Genomic DNA, 21,823 nt, shown 5'->3' on the forward strand with positions numbered 1-21,823 from the left:
GTGTGTATGAACTGTTTCCCTAAATAAATGAACTAATTTAAACAAAGAAATGAGTTACATTAAGGAAAACATATTCCATAATATGACATTAAAATAATGTGACTTTATTTTGCATTAAATTTGTCACCTCAGGCTCCCTTGGATTGAATTTCTTGTATTTGTGCTTCTTTGTCCCTCTTTATTTTACATGTCATATTCAAATGTGAAGCAAGCTGCCATACTGGGTACTTTCAACCCAAGCTCTATGATCAGAAATAAGATAGCTGGGATATTTCACATACTTCTGGGCTCTATACTTGTGTAGAACACCATTATTTTGGGAAGACTGCCTTTTGAAACAGTTCATACAAAAATGCCATTGATGGGAGATGATAGGGAAGTCAAAGTAATTTATAAATATTCAGGTCCTAAGAAAGTGGAGAATTGTTGTGATTGCTGTGTTGACAAATTACATGACAAATTGTAATACAACAAATTACATGACAAAAATACGCATAAACTCTAAGGACAAAGATGAGGGAAGAAAGAGGCTGCCTTTGCCCTGTGTTCCCTTGTACCCACACCACCTGTGATTTGGGCCTTGAATAATGCTGTGTATAATTTATTATTTCTGTGGGGTGATCAGCATTTTTCCCCTTTGATTTCCAGGGCTTCTCTACTATGAGGACCTTGTTAGCTGTGTGTCTAAGGCAGAAGCAGATGCAGTGAGCTTGATTGTCAAGAATACTGTGTGTACATTTCTACCAGATGCTTTAGTCACCATAACTGGTGGTTTCAGGAGGTGAGTGAAAAAAAATGAGGTCACTTGGCTGTTTTATGCAGGTGCATATAAAAGGATGTTTGTGTCTTGGAAAAATCAAAGAAGCTTTGTGGGAACGTATCAGAGTTTGTTTTCAACATTTTTGTGGGTTTGTTTGTTGGTTTGGTTGTGTTTTTTTTTTTTTTTTTTTTTTTTTTTTGATCAGGAGAGCAGTTCTATGACAGTCCCAGGTTCCTGCTTTTTGTTGCTGTAGATGGTTAGTTTTACTGCATCTGAATTCCCAAGACTGAGACTATTGTAAGGCCATGCTTGAAGGCAGGCTTAAGGCAGTCTTGGTTTGTACTGTTAGACCTATACTTGGAATAAACAGTTACTAAAATGACTATAAAGCACTGATTAAATTAAATATAGACGAACATCTGTATAAATGGGATGATCTCAGAATTCTTTTCCTGGTTGATTTTTATTACAAATAATTTTGGTCTTGCTCTGCACAACCAAACCCTAAGCTGTTTTTCAGAAAAATCTATTCTTTCACCACTTATTTGAGAGCTTTCTTACAGCCACACAACAGAGTACTGAGACTTGGAATGGTCTTCAGGAGTTCTGCTTTCTTTGCTCTATTCCCGGTCCCCCATTATGTCCTCCTTGTTCTACATGTTATGCTCTTAAGCCAAAAAAATGTAGTCAGTTCTACCTCTGGCTGCTGAATTTCATACTTTCTAAGACTTTGAATATATTTTAAATATAAAAGTATCTTTGAAAGATACTTATTCTCATAAAACTCAAAATATATAATTCTGTGACTCTCATGCATCTAAAACTGATATGAGAGCAAAAGACAGAAGAATATTAATAATTAATGTATCACCTGTGTGTTTTAATATTGTAAACCTAGATAGGTCAGACTCAATCCAGTACTAAATTAAGACCTTTTATAATGTATAATTTCTACAGTTCAGCGATGGTGTTGAATATTTTTATCATCTTTGTCCCTTTTAATGATATTTATAATTATTCCTTGTATATCCCATATTTATTATGGGAATGTTAGTAGCCTCCAGCTACATAATTTCAATAAAACTGTGTGGTCAATAAGAAGCATTAGGCTAAGTAGGAACCCTGACCAGAGGTTTAGGAACAAGGTGAAATTTTATGTTCAAAACCTCAAATGTCATCATTCTGTGAGTCTTTGTTTCAGGGACACGTGGTGTCTCTCAAGAGAGTCTCTGTTTAAGGGAATCTTTATTTAGAAGACTCTCCCCACTGATGCAAATCAGTCAGAGGCCTTGTGTTATTGGTAACTTGGATGTAATTGATTAACACATCTAGATGGGTCAGAGCTTTACGGGTTATTTACTGAAAAGTCCCGGTTTCTTCTGATGTAATGTAGTTGTGAGTTTTGTTGGTAGCATAGTTTGCAAAGTTTGACTTTTATCAAATTAAAGCCTTTAGTCTTGCTTATTGTCGTGGGGAGATATGATAGTAATTTTTTATTAAGAATAAACTTTTGTATCTCTAAATGGGCGTAGCAAGGCAGAAGAGAAATGATTTAAGTACCTATTGATGCCTACTAGTGGGTAATTCTGTGTACTAATTACATGCCTTTAACTGTACAAGAATATATTGAACAATAGGTTTCAATATGTCAGTCCTAATGGTATTTTACCAGCCCATGGAAAAGAAATGCTGCAGTGCAGGATTTGCAGATAACTTGATGGATTGAGATCCCTCTTTCAGCCCCCTGTATTTTAATTGCTGAATTGCAATAGGTTTGACTACATCTGTTCTTTTTTGCCTGTCTCCTGTAGTGGAAATGCTCTTCAGCAAGAAGTTTGTGCAAGCTTAGTAGCTCACAGTTTTCAATTACCAAATTATTTTTTGTTCCTTTCATCTTTATATAAATATTTTCATAAAATAGGCAAGCTGTATCATTTAAACAATTCCCTCATTCTACACCCTGTACACTGCTGTTATAAGAGGAAAAGTAGCTCATGATTGCTCTGAATGATATACCCAGGACCTACATTTGCCTTGCTTTGTAGTCCTGTTTCACAGCTTGGGAAGAAATTAACAGTTGATTGTTTTGCTCCAGATTTTTGATTGCTGAGTTCAAAGACATGAGTCCCATAAACCTTACTATGCAGCAGAACTGGAGGAATCAAAACAAGCAGAACTTCCATAGAGATCTGCAGCTATGGAGATTCAATAGAAGTGAAAGATGAAAGTAGAGATGAAAGTTACATTCTTTTCCTCCAGTCTATTATGTACACACATGGGTGCATATATTTGTTGTGTTACTATATATTTTCCTTTAAATGTCAAGAAATCAGATGATGTAGAAATTCTTCAAATCAAAATTAAGAAGCATAGTACAAAAGTTAAAGTAACTGGTAGGTTTTGTTCTATTTTAAATCCCAGCAAACTTGTTAATGGACTTTTCTTTGGATTGATTAATCTTTCACCTTCTGTATGGCTTATTTTCCTAGTCTTGTAAAAAATAAAAGAAACATGATGGCAACGCTTCATATCTTTCTAATTTGAAATAATTCAGGAGCAGAAATTAATAAATTAATGAAGTCTAGGTAAGTTTATCCCTCATTGCTTTCCTATAGGAACTGCTGTAAAACATTCCTTGAATTTCAGTGGGTATAGTTTCAATTGAGATGTTGGGAGAGTTTTTCTTATTCTTTTTGTTTTTCTGTCAACCTTTTCCAACACTTATCTGGGTCATTTTGAAACAGAAATTGCAACATTGTAGTGCGTGGAAATACAGAAATAGAGGAATTGTAGTTATAAAATAAATCACACCCACATGGTGTGGAAGGTATTTCATTTTCTATTCAGGTAAGGTGTCAGGGAGGGTGACTGCAGAGGAAGAATCCAAGATGCTGATAGTGCAATATAAATCATGCCGTGGACAACGTTATTAGAAAGACTGAATTTGCAAAGTCTGTTTGAATTGGCATAGTATTATTTTCAGTGCCCAGCCTTTCTTATTTTGTGATTTAAGCTAATGAGATAAATACTAAGGTGGAGAATAGCATCTCATAGGTTACACAAGTCCCCGAGGGTGAAGTATCCTTCCTACATATCCCTTCCTACATAATCAGGGGCCCTGGGATGGGGAGAAGAAACCCCTTATTCTAATAAGCAACATCCCTGATAAATAATGCACTTGTCCCAGCTATATCCAAGACAGGAGTGTAGTTTAGGCTAATGTGTGTTATCACTTTTAAATGAGTTAAATTGTGGACCTGACAACTGCTTTTTCCTGTGGATATTAAAAGAGTAATTTTATTCCATGAAGAGAATTAAGGACATTTCTGTAGTAACGGCATTAATTCATTTTGTGGGTATCACTGCATGTTACAGAATATTTTATTCCTATTAGCAGTATGTTAATGCCTTTAATAGTAATACTAGCATTGTTGTAGGGTCATTAGTAATGACAAGGCACTGGAGCATTATGGTATTCTGTAAGATCCTGGGTTTTAGCTAACTTGATTTAGCTGCTGATACTTGGTTTTGCCCCAATATGTGATCTAAATTGTAGGTTTCATAAGAGCTTGGAGGAAACACTATAGCCTATATGTAGTTCATGAGTTCATGGTTTCAGTCTCTTTACTGGTTGCTCATATCTCAGTACTGATACCCACAGCCTCCAAATTTGGCTAGAGAAGTTCAGAAAAGGATCTGGAATAAGAATTACATACCATAATAAGAATATTATATATATATATATAAGAACTATGTTTTCAGAATGGTTTTCTGTGTGCCCTGTCCATATGATTCACAAATTATTTACAAATTAGGATTCAGTTTTATTGTGCTGGATGTAAGTTGTGGTTAGCTCTGTAGCAGTAGAGTTCTTTCTCTGTGTGAGGGCATGGTTGCCATATCATTTATAGGCGCTTATTTTTTAAAAAATTATTTAGAGATCCTCTTAGTATTATTTCACTTGTCACTTTCTGAAATATTTACTTAGACATACTCTTGTTGGCTTCTCCAACCTTAGCCTTTAGAGAAAGTGAAGTAGACTAAGGAGAGGTTTTGTTTTAGGTAATTTTTCATATTGCAGTTCTGAAGAAGCTGTTCAAGTGTCTTGGGCATTGCATCCTGAAGAATAACTAGTGTATCTTGTTTTATCTTTATGGGAGGTTAATTTTTCCATGCTGTATCAGTCTTTAAGGAAGTTTTATTGCCAGTCTGTCTTATTGTTAATTCTGTCCTAACATGAACCTGAATGTAGATCACTATCTCCTTGCTTGAATTTTTTATTATCTTTTAGAAAAGAGGATTTGATACTCTGTAACATTCATAGATAAGAATTATTAATAGAAAAGCAATGATGAGAGCAAAGGACATGGTGACTGTGTTTGTCAGGCACCACTGCCATACTTTTGGAAATTACAATGCAAAAAAATCTTTCCTGTGTGCAGTGACATTTCCTACAAGGCAAAGGAATGCATAAAGTAATGACATAGGACAGGATTCTGCTCTTTCCTGTTCTGTACCAAGAAAATAATTTAAAGATATCTCTTCTTTCAGTCTTGGAGATAAGATGAAATAGCTGAGACAGAGAAACACTTTGAGAGATTATTTTACAGGTTCATGCAGTGATAAATAACCAAGGTTATTGTGGCACCTTTGTTTCAGAAATAAGACTTGCATATGGCATGTGGAATCACATTTATCTAACTGTGCTGGCACATGCTCATAAAGGAGAGACTGAGATTGAATGTCTGAAGAATATTACACTTTCCAGTCTTTGGAATATACACAAGACTTTGTGCTTTATTTAATCAAGCTTGTCATGTGAATTCTGGCTGAAGTTCTTGATAAATCACAGAACATCTGATCACAAGTTCTGATCCTGATAAAAAGGTCCATTTGACCTTTTGATATTGGATATTCGTAATAACTTTTGGAGGCTGTAAATGTTCTGCAATGAGGTTAGAATTCCTGACATAACACCAAATTTTTCAGGTTCTTGGAGTAAATGTATTCGAAGTGTTGTTATACAAATTATTTTCTTTCTCCTCAGATCTAGGATTAAAATAGTGTAAGGACTAACTTGCTAAATTAATATAATTAATTTTGCAAAAGATTCTTGCAGTGAGATTTTAGGCAAACTCCAAAGCAGAGATTGCTTATTCTACTTATACTTTGGTTTTTTTCACTCTGAAACACAAACTGTGGTAGGAGAAGATATAAACTACATCCAGGTACTCAAGTCCAAATATAGTTATTTCTGCTCACTTTTTTTCTACTGCTGTTGAAAGAATTAGATTTTTTTATATGCTGGCATTTAATATTTTCCAGGGAGAAATCTGCTATAAAGGAGTTGTGAGGCAAGCTGCTCGCTGAACATTCAGGCTGATATGGTAGTTTGCACACACTCAGATTTAAGCAGATCCTGGAATAATCTAGCAATTATTCCAGCAACAGACTGGAGGGACTGCTTGGCTATCATTCATGAGCACAGCCTTTCCTCTGATAAACTGTAGCCAGCTTTGGACAAGAGTTTTAACCTGGAGATGTTCTAATCTGATCTGGGTGGTTTTAAAGCTTAGTAAAACAGCTTTGCCTTCCCAAACTCCCTAGGATTAGAAATGATTGAACTTGAGGTATTGATATACTGCAAGTAAAAATATTCTCTGGCAGGAGTTAGAAGCACTGCAACTGTCAAAGAACTAGGATCATCACAAGTTTCTGCTTTTAATTTTCTGTAATCCATTAATAATTAAGTTGAGAAAGGAGAAAATCAAATTAATGGCTAGCCAAGTCAATTTAAAAGATAATCTATTGAAGTAATTCAGATACTTCCTTTTGTCATTAGAGCTTTGATTATTTTCCCAGTCATTTCATCTATTATTAGCCACAATGAATCATGAAGTAGAAACTGATGAATAAGGTATTTGGGAGTCACAGACAAAAAGAATTTTGTAAGAATCCATGAAACTTAATAAAAATTGAGCATTCAGCAGAGCATATACTTTGAAAGTTTTTCAAAAACTTGTTGATTCAAAGGTTTTTACATGCCCTACACTACTTGACCCTTTCCTACTTTTACAGACTTTTTGGCTCATTAGAAGGATGCTGTTTTGCTATTTGCCTCTCTTATCTCTAAAACTAGTTCAAGTGGTGGGTCAAGCATAGAGCTGGAAATGGAGGTGGCTGATTTCTGCAAATCCAGGAGTTTTACACTCTGTATGTAGAGCCAGAAAATTCCCTGCCTTAGTCTTACAGTTTCTATGATCACCCTTTACCTTCTGGAATGCATTTGTAAGAGCCTTTACAGTGTTTAGTGTTTTCTGTTTCCTATCAAGTCTGATGGTGACTGCTAGTAAGTAAGCTAGAGCAATACAAATAATGTTATAAAGCAAGATATGAAATCTCAGACTCTTTAACAGTCCCAAAATGATACAAAGCCTCTTGTGTTGGTGTTTTCTTTTCTTTTTAAGCTTAATTAGAAAAAATGAGATTAAAAACCAAAACTAAGGGTTTCTATATAATTGCCAGGCAGTCAGTCTGAAATTGTAGCTATGATGTATGATCAGATTTGTTACCATTTTAATCTAGACAAAATTTTCATTTGAAACTGATGAAATTTTTTAAAGTTTCTGCATTGATGGATGCTTTGTGCTATTAACAATCTTTGTCATCACAGTGTATAGGGAATATTAGAGTGGAATTTTCAAACTGCAAAGGCAAACTTGTGGTGACAAAGCAGCATGCTGCAGGTACACTACTAGAAGAAGACAGAATTATCTCAAAAATAGGTTATTTCTTTCCACATGTTCATGTCATGTTCATTGATAGCGAAATGAATTGAATGTTAAATGAAAAGCAAAGTGAGCAATTACTAGAAGACTGTTTATATCTGAAGGAAGAACAGAATGACAGCTAATAATGTTATTTAAGCATTTTTTCTCCTTTTTGCTTTTTATTTCCTGATTTGCCCTGTAAGGTCACTTTCAATCATTTTTGCTATGTAAGGGTCAGCCATTTGACACTTCTAGGTTTCTAAACTATATGGAAATGTTTGTAGAATGCTTGCCACTGCATAAAACCAAAATGTTAATGGCTTCACTAAGTCAAATTAAATTTTAATGGCCATGGTTTAATTTTTCTTTCAGCCCATTCACATCCTTTAAGCAGCATTAAATGTGATTCAGTTGTCTTCTAATATCACAGCTGACCTGAATAGCCTTTTCAATTAGACTTTTAGATGAAGCAGATCTGATACATTCTAAATAAATAAAGATCTCTTTTTATTGGTTAAATGCTGATATTCACAGCTCATTTAATCCATTTATAGAGATGCAATGTCAAAAGAAGAACCTTTTTTTTGTGCAATGCTAGTGATAATGTGCAGAGATGAGACAAAAAATTCACATCTTTGTTTTGTCAGTGAATGGAAATTAAGGAAGAGTAACTCAAAAAGATCTATTTAAAACTTTAAGAAAGATGCATGACTGAGAAGTGATGAAAATTTTTTGAAAAGGAGTCACACATTAAAAGCATTTTACGAAATGGTGTGCAGGATAGTCAGTTAACAATGCACATTCTCCTCAGAAATTTATTCTGACATCTTGCAAATAATCTTATGCCTAAACAGTAGATGTCCAATGTTTTTTAAATTGGTTCAGTCTGTACTAATGTAAAATGTTTAAATTTAATCTTTTCATGGATTTAGTGTTTACAACATCGTATGCCTTTTACACACACAAAAAGTGATAAAAATTGTTAGAAATCTACCATAGTTTGTCCAAAAGCATCTTTGATGTTTCCATAGTTCTGTCTGATGTTTGTTCTCATTTTCGGATGAGTGTCTCAAGACCTTCGCTATGTAACAGAGATGATTCACTGTGATAAATCCTTCCCTGTGTATGAGGGCAGGCATGGGCAAGGGGCTTCTGGGTTTACTGCTCAGCGTGGGACCCAAGAAAAGCCATCTGGGGCATCTGATGTGCAGAAAGCCGGGCTGAGTGATTTGCACTGCCTGGGTTTCCTTCCCAGTGGCTTTGCTTATCGAAATGCAAGGGAGTGGTGCTGTCGTTAGCTAGAGTAGGTTTCTGCACTGAGTTCAGTTTTGCCATTTTGGTAGCCTGTGTGAGTGTCAGATGATAACTTACAGCTAAGTTGCTTTCTCCTGATGTGAAGTCCCAGCTCTGAAACAAACACCAATCTCTCGTGACGGCTGCCTCATTAGACCCACCTAAGTGGAAAGGAGCAGTGACAGTTGTCAGTACCAATTACAGCACCACCAGCTCCAAACTGCAATGCCTTCTGCAGTGCCACTCCTAAAGATAATATACCATTAGAATTCCAAAAATGTAAAACTGATTTTGTATTATTTACACAATTTTCTGGACAAGTTTTGCCAAAGTGAATGTTTTCAAAAGTTATAAAAGGAGTATGATACAATTATTTATAGTCCTGCTTTATCAATGAATATACTTAATAATGCATATTCTACTTACCCTTCCCACTTTAAAATGTTAACAATAAAAATTGTGTTTTTTATTATGCTAGGTAAACTGAAAAGTATTAATTCATCATTTTAGAACAATTAGCATATGCAGTGGTGGTTACTATTTGCATTATGGAAATTAAGCATGGAATTGCTAAGTTCTGGTATGACTTACCTTAAAACCACTGCTCTGGTGTTTTGAAAGTGGAAATGCTTTGCCCTTCCTTGAACATTGAATTTGTACATTCCTCCAATGTACAAATACATAATTTTCAGTGAGTATAAAGCATGTATTAAATAAAATTCAGAAAAGGTCTTTTTCACAGGACCCAGACACTGTTGCTGAGACAGTCTGAATAGGACCACATAATTAGAAAAAAAGTCACATCAAGTCTGACTGCCCCAGGTATTATTATAACACATAATCTGGGGCTGAGGCAGAGAGGCAGATTGCATGATACAGAGCATGTACTAAAATTGATTTATCAGTATAATTTAGTAAGCTGGAAAATCTGCTTCCTGCATTAGGGTTGAACTGTTACTCTTTGAATGTTCTGGTAGTTTGGGAGTAGATTAGTGTGATAAGGCATGGGGGAAGGAAGAAAAGCTCTTATGATTAAAAGGGAAGCTGTACAAATAATTCATACCTAACATTAACATGTCCAGAGATGCATTCACACACTGAAAGTTCTTCATTTTCAAACTCTGTAGAAAGAAGGACAAGCAGTTCTTTATGGTAAAAAATTGTGCACGATCAGAGATGGTAACTGGTAGGACTTTCTGTAGTAGAGTCATGTTATATGAATTGCAATGAATTTGAGGTGTATAAGATAGGGCTCAAGCAGTTTGCCAGACTTGTTCTTTCTTGTGCTACTGATATTAGGTATATTACATAGGGAATATGATAAAGGGAGAACATGAATAAGTAATTTCCACTAGGTTTTTCATTTTATTGTATGCTTCATAATGCATAAGACAGTCTAAATTCTGTGAAGATTTGATTCATTCTTTTTGGAATTTTAGTGGCATTTTAGTGACATTTGGTTTCTTGTTTGTTTGGTTTGGATTTTCTTTTTAGTTCTAGAGGATAGGAGAATTTGTATATTGCTGTTGGGGAATAGGTATTGCAGGCTAAAACATACCAACAGGATTATGGAGCAGCGGTCTGCCCAGAAATGAAATTAGTGAATGAAGTGAATCATACATTTATGTTTAGGGTTACTTCTAACATATCTACCAAAATATCTATGACTATTGTTGGTTTTCTGTGAAAATTTTCAATTCTCAATGAAGAACTGTACAGAAATGTAATTATTTTCCTGGTAGGGGCTATAATTCAAATGTTTTTTTTTTTTCTTTAGCAAAATTAATTTTCTAGTTAGAATTTCTCTCTCATGATTGGCCTCAGTTATAGAAATTTCATATTCATGTGGTGTCATTTCATCTAAAGACAAGGGTATATGCATCTGGAAGAGATAGTCAGAGGTACAGAAACCTCTGTGAAGTGTCACAATGCCTTTGCAAGACGACTGAAATATTTTGATTGAGTATTTAGACAAGAAATTGAATTGACAACTTGTATTAAAACATTTCTGTCTCATTTATTTTCAACTGTCCACCTAAATCCTTTTACTTTTTCTCATTTTCTTGGCCAGCTTTACTAAATCCTCTCTGTGAATAATAGATTGAGTGATTAGACAGAGAATACACAATCAACTAAAATTATCACTCGGAATTTGTAGCAAAACCAAATGTTTCAAGTTGTTAGTGAGGGGTTTTTAAAAAATGTTTGTGTTTTTTGTCTTTTACATGGATATTATGGGGAAGCATCATATTTTGAAGTACTTCTCTCAAGAGTCACGATAATTGGAGAGTCTCTTATAGACATTTGACATGAATTCAGTTAATACCATGCAGAGTTTTCTGAAATGCTCAGCCAATGAATTTAAATGGATCAATTTTAATACTTATGCCAAGAAGCGTGTTCAAGTATAATATTTAAAATTGACTACTTGAAAAGTATTTTCCATATATGGATGAACATCTAAGTATCTTACAAGTTGTCTCACAAATAAATAGCTCTAAAATAAAATATATTCATGATACTACATAAATAGTAGTATAATAATACATAAAACTGGTAAGTAAAAAAATCTTCTAAAAGTTATAGAGCATTGGGTACAAGGAGGACTTTTAAGATAGTGGAATATACTAAGGGAAAGATGAGGAAGCAAAATTAAAAAAAGACAGGAGATTTCAGATAAAGTAGTAAGATAAAAGAGAAACATAAAGCACAAAAGGTCAAATCAAAGCTGTACTTGGCTTTGATGAGGTGGAGATGCCTAGTTTGATAGATAGTTCTTTTCCTTACATGTTATCTATAAAATCGTTTCATTGGGGTTCACCTGCTAAGTAGAGTATGCCTCACAAAGTTGAGGCTACTCAAGGTGGGAATGGAATGAAGAGAGACAGAAGAATTGTCTTTGTAACAGTAAGAGACATGCAGAAGAAAGTGATGTTCTTTCTAAAGGAAAATCGTCAGAACCTGCATAAAGGGTAGTTGGAACAAAACTCTGGCAGTAGTCTTAGACTAAGTTCCCAGCAGTAGAGTCAGCTCTAATATAGCATTAATAGGCCAACGATAGGGCTTGGCTGTGATTAAGAGGTTTAATTAATGTTAATTAAGACAGAATAGTGCTAATGATGCTTAGCCAGCTTTCTGTTAGACATACCTTGGTGCACCAGGAAGCAAGTGTCTATTTCGTGTTTTGTTGCACGCAGTGGTACTTCAGCATCTCTTACCTCTGAACGGCAGTGCCGAAGTGATTCAGGACAGAAATAGAAATTATTTAGTACATTTTGTCTTGTGTGCAGTCTTTCTTGGATGTGTGTTGTTTTCTCTGAGAAGTTACTGATGCCTCAGTGTTTTTGAGTGTATTTCTTACTATTAATATTCTTTACACCTAAATGTCTCAGAGCATCTGTGTCAGAGATGAAGTTGTGAGAATTTTGCATTGTCTTAGTGAGCAGTTACTGTGACAAAAAATAGTGTTCTGTGGTTCACCATGTGCAAAAGAGTTCTTCAGGTCAGATGCGACATGGTTCAGAGATTGTAGAGCAAATACCTGATGTTTAGACTTGAGAGATCAAAAATCAGTTTTAATTGCACTTTGTAATTTTTCCCATGGTTTTATACCCAGGAACCTGGCCTGAAAACAGGACATTTATAGCAGAGTTTACTTATTGCTGATAGACTCTTTAGCAGCAGTCCAAGTTTATTGTAGAATGGTTAGTTGCTGTAAGGATGGTTGACAGCCCAAGTTAAGAATGATGTTTCCTGTCAGATAATCATGAGAAAAGCTGCGAACATCAGTGACCTTGCAGCTAGGGGATACATTTTGCAGACCCCTGTGAGCAAGATTAGCCACAACATTTTAATTAACTGTGATGGGATCTTGCTAGTGGTGTGGTGACATAATAACAAGGAGGTAGCTGCTGGTTAATTTTTATTTTTTTTTGTTACAATATGAGTCAGACTATTTTCTACACGTCAGATAATGGGAAAAGACTAAATAGGTTTACAATAAATCATGTATGAAAGGCATAAATTAAAAGATATAGTCAGAAATAGTCCTTTTAGTTTGGAAGTGGTGGAACGTATTATGGATTGTTGCTGTACAGTGGGAGAAGTAGATGGAAATGTTTTAGGCAGTCTTTTTGAAGAATGGAAAATCAGCATTAAATAGCAGCAAAATCTAATATGATGGATTTGGTTATAATCATCTGCTATGATAACTGTTCTATCATACCACTAAGGCTTGTCTTGGAAACAAAAACCCAAACCCATTAAAGCCTTGTGGATTGCTTCTTCTCAAATACGTACTTACAAACTCATGCTTGTTTATAAAGTAATAACCTTACAGGCTTTATCTTGTGCTACTGATCAAGGATGGCAGAATATTTTCCTTTTATCTTGACATATCTTGCAGCTAGAGACAGGTCTAGTGGATAAACAGAAGAAAAACACCTGTTTATTTGGTCCTTTTACAGTGGTTAATGTGTCCAGTTCCACCTAATTTGTTTATCTATGTGATAGCATCATCTTTGGATATGATATCCAATGGGGATGTTCTATATTTGCTATAATATCTTTATTTAATTTATGAAATGTCTTGATGCTGTTATAGTATGCGTTTGTATCACTAGAATAGATGGTACTACACCCACACGTAGCCAATGTAAATTTGACCCTCACCATTCTTATCTTATAAATGAAATGTGAACAGCCTCTCCTTGTGTTCTCACTGAAAGATTGGTGGGAGCTTGGACATTGATTTCAGTTGAATCATGACAAAATAGGGGGTCACTTTCAACTGATTGTTCGAAAAATTGAATTGGCAAGAAATGGTGACACAGGGAATACATCTTCACATTTCACCTAAATATTAAAATATGTACCTATATTGAAGAGACCCTTGAAATGACTCATTATCTGAGGTCACAAAACCTCAGGTGAAGGTTGAAAACAAAACAAGTGAAGGTTGAAAAAGTCAGGATTGTTTTCAGAAAGAAGTCAGGACAAGTCTCTGAAAATACATGGCTAGAGCTTTATGATGTCTGGATCAGGAAGAAAGGCGCAGAGAGAATTCTAAGAAGCTACATTCTCAAACAGAGTATTTCCTTGTCATGGTTTGGGAATTAAAGAAGTTGGTCAGTAATAATCAGGGAAGTTTTCAATCTAGAATTAAATTGACTAAGTCAACTTCATGAGCTCCTTAGGCTGATGGAGAATCACATCTAGGAGCAGAGCAAGGAAATTTGTAAAGGCGGGTAACAAGATTTCACAATGGAGGGATTTACTCAAGTTAGAAGTTAAATTTAATGACAGGCTTGTCCATGCTTTAAAAGGCTTTTCTGGTATGCCTGTACTTGTAGAATATATTGGCAGCCTTTCTCAGTGGAGATGCAGTGTTCCTTTGATAGTATAGTTTAAATGATTTTCTCAAATGGAATAACCTATTTTGGCCCAAAGGGTGTAAGTATTTCAGCTGCAGGGAACAGCTGGCACAGTGTACATCCACACCACACAGCTATCTTGGCAAAACGCTCATGTAAACCAAGTAGACAAGTTTTGAATTTCAGTTTCTTTCTCTGTAAAAGGCTGGTGTTCTGAGTATATCCCATAGATTAGGGCTAAAGTCCTCTTCCCTTAGACAAAATGAGTAGATGACACAATCCAAATTAGGTATTGAAAGGGAACAGTCTCATTTTCTCTGCGTTATGCTTCTGTAAAATTCCCTACCTACCTTACTTGCCTACTGGGGCAACTACTACTGCAAATGCAGTTATTAAAAATATGTATGTCAGCTCAATCCTGGAAAAATTCCACAGTTCACTCTAAAAATTTGAGTGAGCAATTTTCTTAAATCTAACCAGATTGTACATGTGCTTGAAGTTCAAACTGCATATTTTTTTCAGAAGTACTTGAGTAAAACTTGGTAGAAAGGCTATACTCAAACTCACCATGTTGCAGCAGTCTGCTGGCAGCTACACAAATGTTTAAGTTGTATTATATCTCCTTTGATGGAATAGATTGATAAAATATCCTAAAGTAATCACAACTAAGGTAGAATTAGACATATTGCCCCAAAATGCCAGAATTCAAAATTTGGTTTCTCATGTCTTTGTCACTAATCCCAGATGTTTGAACAATTACCTATAGTCCTTGGCCATTACACCATCAGCTCAAACAGAAGTGTTAATCCTATTTCATGTTAGAATTTCTGAGAGATATCTTGTTTCTGGTTGTTCTCCCCTCCCCCTCACCCTGTGGATGTCAGCAATCTATTTCTCAGTTCAAGGAATTTTAATAGAAAAACTGTCATGTTTATATAACTTCCAGTACAGCTGAGCAGGAAGCAAATAGAAGCCTTTATTTTTATGGTAGGTTGATTCTATGGATTGTCCCATCACTGCCAAGTAAGTGAAACCCAGGCTGAACATTGAATATCATTCAGGCATTCTGAAAAAGCATGTTTCCTTCCTCACATGAACATTAATATTGTCTTTGAAATTGTGTAAAGAGAACATTTTGATTTTTAGAAATGCCAAAGTAGACATGCATGAAAAAGAACGTTTTGACAAAAGCTTCTGTGACAAAGGGATATGTTAAAGGAACAAGCCTTTTGAAACACTCAAGAGAATTAGTTAGAGAGAATTAAAATGGATGGGATTTGTATTCATGTTTTCAATCTACTGCCACAAAGCTTCAGGACAAATTGTTGCTATAAAGCTGATTGTTAATTTTGTTAAGGTAGCAGTATAGAAAAAGAACTTTTATTTTCTTCTTTAAAATAAAATACTGTATCTTAAATGTAAGTTTATATATATTTATGGAATTCTGAGTAAGTAAAATAGAAACAATTCTGAACCAAGCAATTTTGTCTTGGACATAAAAAAATCTAAACCAGTAAATGGAAACCACCTTAGTTGCAAAAGAATTTTTTTACTGGTTGCAAAAAAAAAAAGGTGTCACAAGTAGTTTAGTGAAAGCATTTTTTAAATGTGCTTTTTTCATAATTAATAATGCAGACTTTTGTTTACTTATTTCAGTAAATAATTTGAATGCAGCTGACCTTTCTGTTTTTTCTGCTGCATTATTAATGATGTTGAAGAGATCACTAGGTTACTGTTTTAGCAATATGTGTCTCACTTAGCTGAGGTTTTGGTTTGCACCAGCTGAGATGGAAGCAAAAAACTGGAAAGCTTTCTGACTTTTAAATCTCAAATGTCAATGCATTATAAGGATTCCATCCTACCTTTAGGTACTTGGAGTACATATATAATCTATAACCTGCTTTGGCCAAATTTCTTCTCTGGCAGAACACCAGCAGAATGTGGACAATGCACCTGAATTGGTCTTGAAAAAAATTAATAGCTATACATAATGGATAACCCAGATGTGGAAGGATTCAGTGCTCTCTCAGTTTGTGGGAGTCTGTCTTGGAAAGTGCCAGTCACCAATTACCTCCAAAGACAGAAGTTCAAAAAACCTTAGCCTTCTCTTTCATCCTCTCATATTAATTTATTTTTGGATAGAGGTAGAGGTAATTTTCTTTACCTTCCTTTCTTAGTGGTTGTTGTTGTTTTGTTTATTTGGTTGGGGTTTTATTTGTTTTTGGTTATTTTTTGTTTGTTTGGGTTTTTTGTTTGGTTTGTTTCCTGAAGTGCATCATACTTTCTGATAATTCACCAAAATATCTAGCATCTGAGTACACTGATTTGTATTCTTCAAAACTGGAGGTAGTTGAACTTCCTTGTCACCCAGTTTGCATAATTCTAAAGCTGTCTTTAAGGATTTTAATTAGGCCAAAAGAAACTAGGTACTTCAGGATGTCTGAGCAGGTCTAGTCTGAGATACCTCCTCTTATAAATAATAAAAAATATATCTTCTCTCCAGTCAGGTCTGATTTCTCAGTATTTATTACATAGTGGAATATGTTGTTTTTTCCTGCAGGTTTCAGAATAATTAAAATCTGTAAAATTACCAGTAACTAAGGATGCTGTACCACTGTCTTACAGGCTGTTTCTTAAGAGTGAGAAAGCTTGTTTCCATAGAATGTGCTGACAGAAGAGTTCACATGTGCAAAACTACATTGATGTTTTGAGACTAAATTAGTCTGCATGCCTTGCATTTCAGCTGGATATATGAGATCCCAAATCCACATCAATACTTATTGGACTGCTTGTCTCTTTCAAACATTGTTGAAGTATTTCTTGGTTTTTTTTGCCATTGATTGGCACTGTGCAAAATCTGTTTATGCAGGAAGTTTCTATGATGTCATTTGAAATGCTTGATTGAAATTAAGTGTAATTTAAAGAATTTGCCAAGACAGCAAAAGCAAAACTTCAGCAATGTATTCCATGACTTTAAATAAAACTGTGACAGATTGGTATGGTACATTTCATAAGCCTTAAAGCTTGAAATTACATGGCCAGCTTCCAGGTACAGTTGTGCTATTTATATGAAATTGAGACAGCACTTGCAGTGATTCAAAGCTTAAGCATAGTTTTGTTTTGCTTGGTGGAATAGTGAATTTACTCCAAGTAGAGGATTCAGAGAGGCTAAAGCTGTTAGCAACAAAAAAGTAATGTTGTGTGCAAGCCAAAAGTGATAAATATTCAGCATCAGGGTATAATTGGTGACAGCCACATTCAGGCACCAATGTCATGGAAGGAAGACAAATACATTTTTCCCATAGAGGAAGAGCTTCTTGCTTGTGTGAGGGACTGTGCACTGGAGCATATTGCCCAGAGAGGCTGTGGAGTCTCCCTCACAGGAGGCATTCAAGAGCAGTCTGGATGCAATTCTGTGCAAATTGCTCTGGGATGAACCTGCTCGAGCAGGGAGGTTGGACCAGATGATCCAAGGGGGTCCCCTCCAACCTGACCCATTCTGTGAATGCCAGAGCACAACACCACCACCCAGGCTGTGCAACTGACACAATCACTAGAGAGAGCCACACTTTCTAAATAACATGCAGGTGACTAAATTCTTACACTGGCCATTCTCCTATTGTGTTGTCTTAGTAGGAACCAGACTGCTGGAAGACAGCTTTATGATTTATTTTAATAGTGTGTGGTAGATTTAGTTGAAAAACAATTTTGCAACTGTTTTTCGCAGAAATTGCTTTTCTGTTTTTAACAAATCTGAAGTTAAGGTTGGAGAGAAGTAGTTTCAGCATGTGAACAGCAGGTGCTCCTCCTCAAGGTAATACCTTCAAAAATAGGTAAATCACTTGGTTTTTAATATTTTTGTTTGTGATCAGTTTTTTTCAGTTCTTCAAATTCTGAATTCCATTCAGATTTTCATGTTGTTCCATGACTATAGTTTTCTTAGATGCTAGTGTATAAGAGAATCCCTACACAGTCTTATTTTAAACCAAATATGCTTTGAAATAGCCATTTGGCTAAAGGTACATAGAAGGCAACATATAAACACACCAATATATAACACAATATATAATAATAAAACAACAAATTCACCATTTGTTGTTTTCACGGGGCAGAGAAATATTTTCAGGGCTTTGCACAGAATATGTTTAACACATTAAATAATTTAAGTAATTGAAATAATTAAATAACTAAAATGCAAATATTCTAAGAGAGATTTCGAAGATCAGTGAATAGCTCTAAGTTTAGCTACACTAGTCACTTAAGTTCCTCAGCTGAATAACTGTTTTCCTTTCATTGCATTAAATTAAATACCTGTTAAAGCAAAACTTATCATCATGACATGAAGAGAAGTACCTGAATGTCTTGTACTCTGAGAAATGTCTAAGTTTCTTTTGGGTCATAAAAGATACAGTCAAGCATAGCATGACATACTTTGATCTTTGAAAGTGCATTTAATGAGATGAGGTGAGTGCCATGCATTACTGCCTTTTTTGAGGCAATGCAGTCACTGAGGGTGAAATTACGTTTCAAGTAAATTTAAGTGCTGTTGCCCAGGTTTTTCACTGGTTCTCTTCACTTCAGTGATTTTTACCCTCAGAACAAAACTTGTAGAAATAACCAGTGATGTGATCCCTTCTGCTGCAGCGGGTAATGCTCCTTTCTTCTGACTTGATACAAGGAGATCTTTTAAGTAATTACTTGTCTGCATTGTTTGGTCATTCCCTAAAAGATTTCTTGAACAGAAGCTGCTGATGCACAATACCAGCAATATCCTGCTGAATAAATGAGAAGACAAAAATGCTTCTTTTTTGTATCCTTTATTAAAGCTGTATTCCCCTCTGCTGTCTAGTAAGGTTTCTGATCCTAAAGGGAAAGGATTTTTCCCAATGCTGCTTCATTGCAGAGTTGGATTAACTTCAGAAATAAAATAAATACATTCCACAGTCATGGAAAATAGATTCTGCCTCCAGTGAATTAGAATTACTGTTACACTGGGCAAGAAAAATAGCATTTTAATGAAGTGTCCACCCTCAAGCACTTTTTCCAGAGAAGATACCTGTGAATCTTTGCCAAATGCTTACATAGTTCAGCTGGGTTTATGTTGAATTACTTGGCTGGGTGAAGAAGCTGCTGTATGCTACCTTTGGCAATTCAAACCTTTGTAGAAGTCTGATTTATCGCTGCCCAGGGGAACAGTTTGCAGTTTTCACTATGTTTTTCTTTCAGAGACAGTGTAACCTAAATAATTCTATTCTTAAATTAGTGGGAAAAGTAATTCTGCAGACAAAGCTATGACAGCAATTTTTTTTACCCACACATTCCCTCAAAATGAATCAGGATAGTTCTCATGACTGTATGGTATCTTTTCAGTTAAATATATAGTTATATCAGTTTTAATTTTAATTGTCTTTGCTAGTGGCAGATTTTATTTCAGTTGATTTAATTATATTATTGCTATTTTAGACATTATTCAGCATCCTATTAAACCATCTTACAGATATTAACTATACCCCAGAAGAGCACTGTAATGTACACTCACAGAACTATTAACTCTCACGGTGCAGGAATTCCAGAATTTCCTTTGATATAGAATAAAAACTCTCAGTCAGTTTGGATTTAGAATTCTGGAAATATTCAACCCCAAGTTTTTATCAGCTGATGCAAACCAAGTGCAGTAGGGTGACTGAAAGGCTGGGCCTTGAGCTCAGAGTCCAGCTATAAAATGTTAGCACAGGTATCTTCCCACACTAGCACTTTTCATCTCCACCTGAGATTTTTTTGTACCTTACCACCTATGTAGCATTACAAAGAAGAGAATTAATTTTGACATTGACTGGCAACCACTGGTGTCAAACTGCCTTCAAAGGCAATTAGGATCTAATTCAAATAACTACCAGGACAGCAGAACTTATCTGAAGAAGCCCAACCCACGTCTGTCTTCTACAGAGCCCTGATCAGGTCTTGGTTTACTGTTTTCCTCATTACTTCAGGAATGTTATTATTTCTGAACAGCAGGTTCTGACTGTTGGCATTCACTGACATCAGGGTATAGATATATGTGGTGTTAAGATGGGGAGGAGTCTTGGTTATTATTTTTAGTAACTCTGCTTGAAATTGTCATCTAGCGCTCATCATTAGTTGCAGAAAGTAACATGGTAATCTCTACAGGTTTCTCTTCCTTCCTATTTACTACCCTGTCCTGCACTGGAAGGCTTTCCTGAGTTTTAATTCTGGAATCAGAGTGATCTATGACTCTTAAAACTGCAAACTTAAGGAAGCATAGTATGGCTTCATGTGATAAACAGTATAGCTGAGCCTTCTGTCTAATTTGATGAACTCTGAAATGGCATCTTGCTTTAGGCATCCTCATTGATTTTACGTCAGTGTCATGTTTAAGGTGGAGATGAAGCACTGAGAGGACATACGAAGCTGGTGCTGGAGTTTGGCATGTTTGAGAGGCCCTGCTTTATTCTGACTGAATGTTCCCTCTTCCCCTCTCCCTTGGCTGCCAAAGTGGGCACTGCACAATGCGAGTCAGGCTCACCAACACTTACATTTTGTATGCTGCTGTCTCTGCTTTCTGTGTGTCTGGTTTTGATTGTTAACTTTGGTTGAGTTGCTTTTGCACTTCAGTGAGCATTTATTTTCTTGCTACCTAGTCTATATGTATGTGAACCACCATGGCATTGACGCTGTTGAATCTAAATGTTGTTTTGGAAATGTGGAGCTGACCTGAATATTAAGGAAAGCTCCTGAGATAAAGCTGGAAGTGATTTGAAGAACAGCTTAACATGTGGTGTACAGAGCTTAGCTGGTCATTTATGCTTGAAATGGGCTGGTGCAGTATTAGGCTGCTACTTAGGCTGTTAATACCCTTTACAGTTAGAATTTGTCAGAACTTCTATTTGTCAGAATATGTAATTGAGAGTTGCTAAGGAAATAACTTCAAATAAATGTTACAGCATTTTCTTGTCTTGGAAGACACTTTCTGCCACAAACAAGATAATTTTCCGACTTCTTTTGACTATTACCTAGTTCCTGTGGCAAATGAAACAACCATGTTGCAAACATAATAATTTCTTCCATTTAACAAACTCTTTCAGCATGAAATCAGTGTTTCAGAAACCCTTGCAGATCTGACTCTGCTAATTTCTTGTCAGTGTACTAATTGTATAAGTAGCAAAGGTTAATGTCCTTCTGTGTCAATAAAGCTATTTACTCTGGGTCTAGATTTCAGACCTGAAAAAAGGTTAGAGGAGAAAATGTTCTGGAATAATAAACTTGTGATTAAATTCTGAATTCAGTAAATTCTCTTTAGGCAAAATATTCAGGGAATTGTACTTGTTGATCTACTTTGTAGACCACTGCTTTTCTATTTTATTAAAACTCTAATAATTTATATGTGAAGATGGGACACTATGTAACAAGGTTTTGAAAATCTGTGGTATCAGAGCCAGGAATTATTCTGTAACTATTTTGAAATGGGTAGAATTCTTCTTCTGTCAAACATCCAGGATTTTACTTTCTATGTAATAGTTGTAGCACTGTCACACTCCAGTACTTCAAGCTTAAAGAATGGTTTTTCTCTTTATAAGAGGTTTATACAAAGAAAATATGTAGTTCTTCAT

General features: G+C 35.4%; 1 protein-coding gene across 5 annotated transcripts in view; it reads left to right on the plus strand.

The window, feature by feature from the left end:
- DNTT (DNA nucleotidylexotransferase) overlaps positions 1–21,823 on the plus strand; it is a 145,898-nt gene that overhangs the window by 91,869 nt on the left and 32,206 nt on the right. For all 5 annotated transcript variants that reach the window (XM_074545030.1, XM_074545031.1, XM_074545033.1 and 2 more), the window contains one exon: positions 649–781. In XM_074545030.1, the coding sequence (XP_074401131.1) occupies positions 649–781 (133 nt within the window). The remainder of the gene's footprint in view (positions 1–648; positions 782–21,823) is intronic.

Source organism: Zonotrichia albicollis, chromosome 7, assembly GCF_047830755.1.
Source record: "Zonotrichia albicollis isolate bZonAlb1 chromosome 7, bZonAlb1.hap1, whole genome shotgun sequence".
NCBI lineage: Eukaryota > Metazoa > Chordata > Aves > Passeriformes > Passerellidae > Zonotrichia > Zonotrichia albicollis.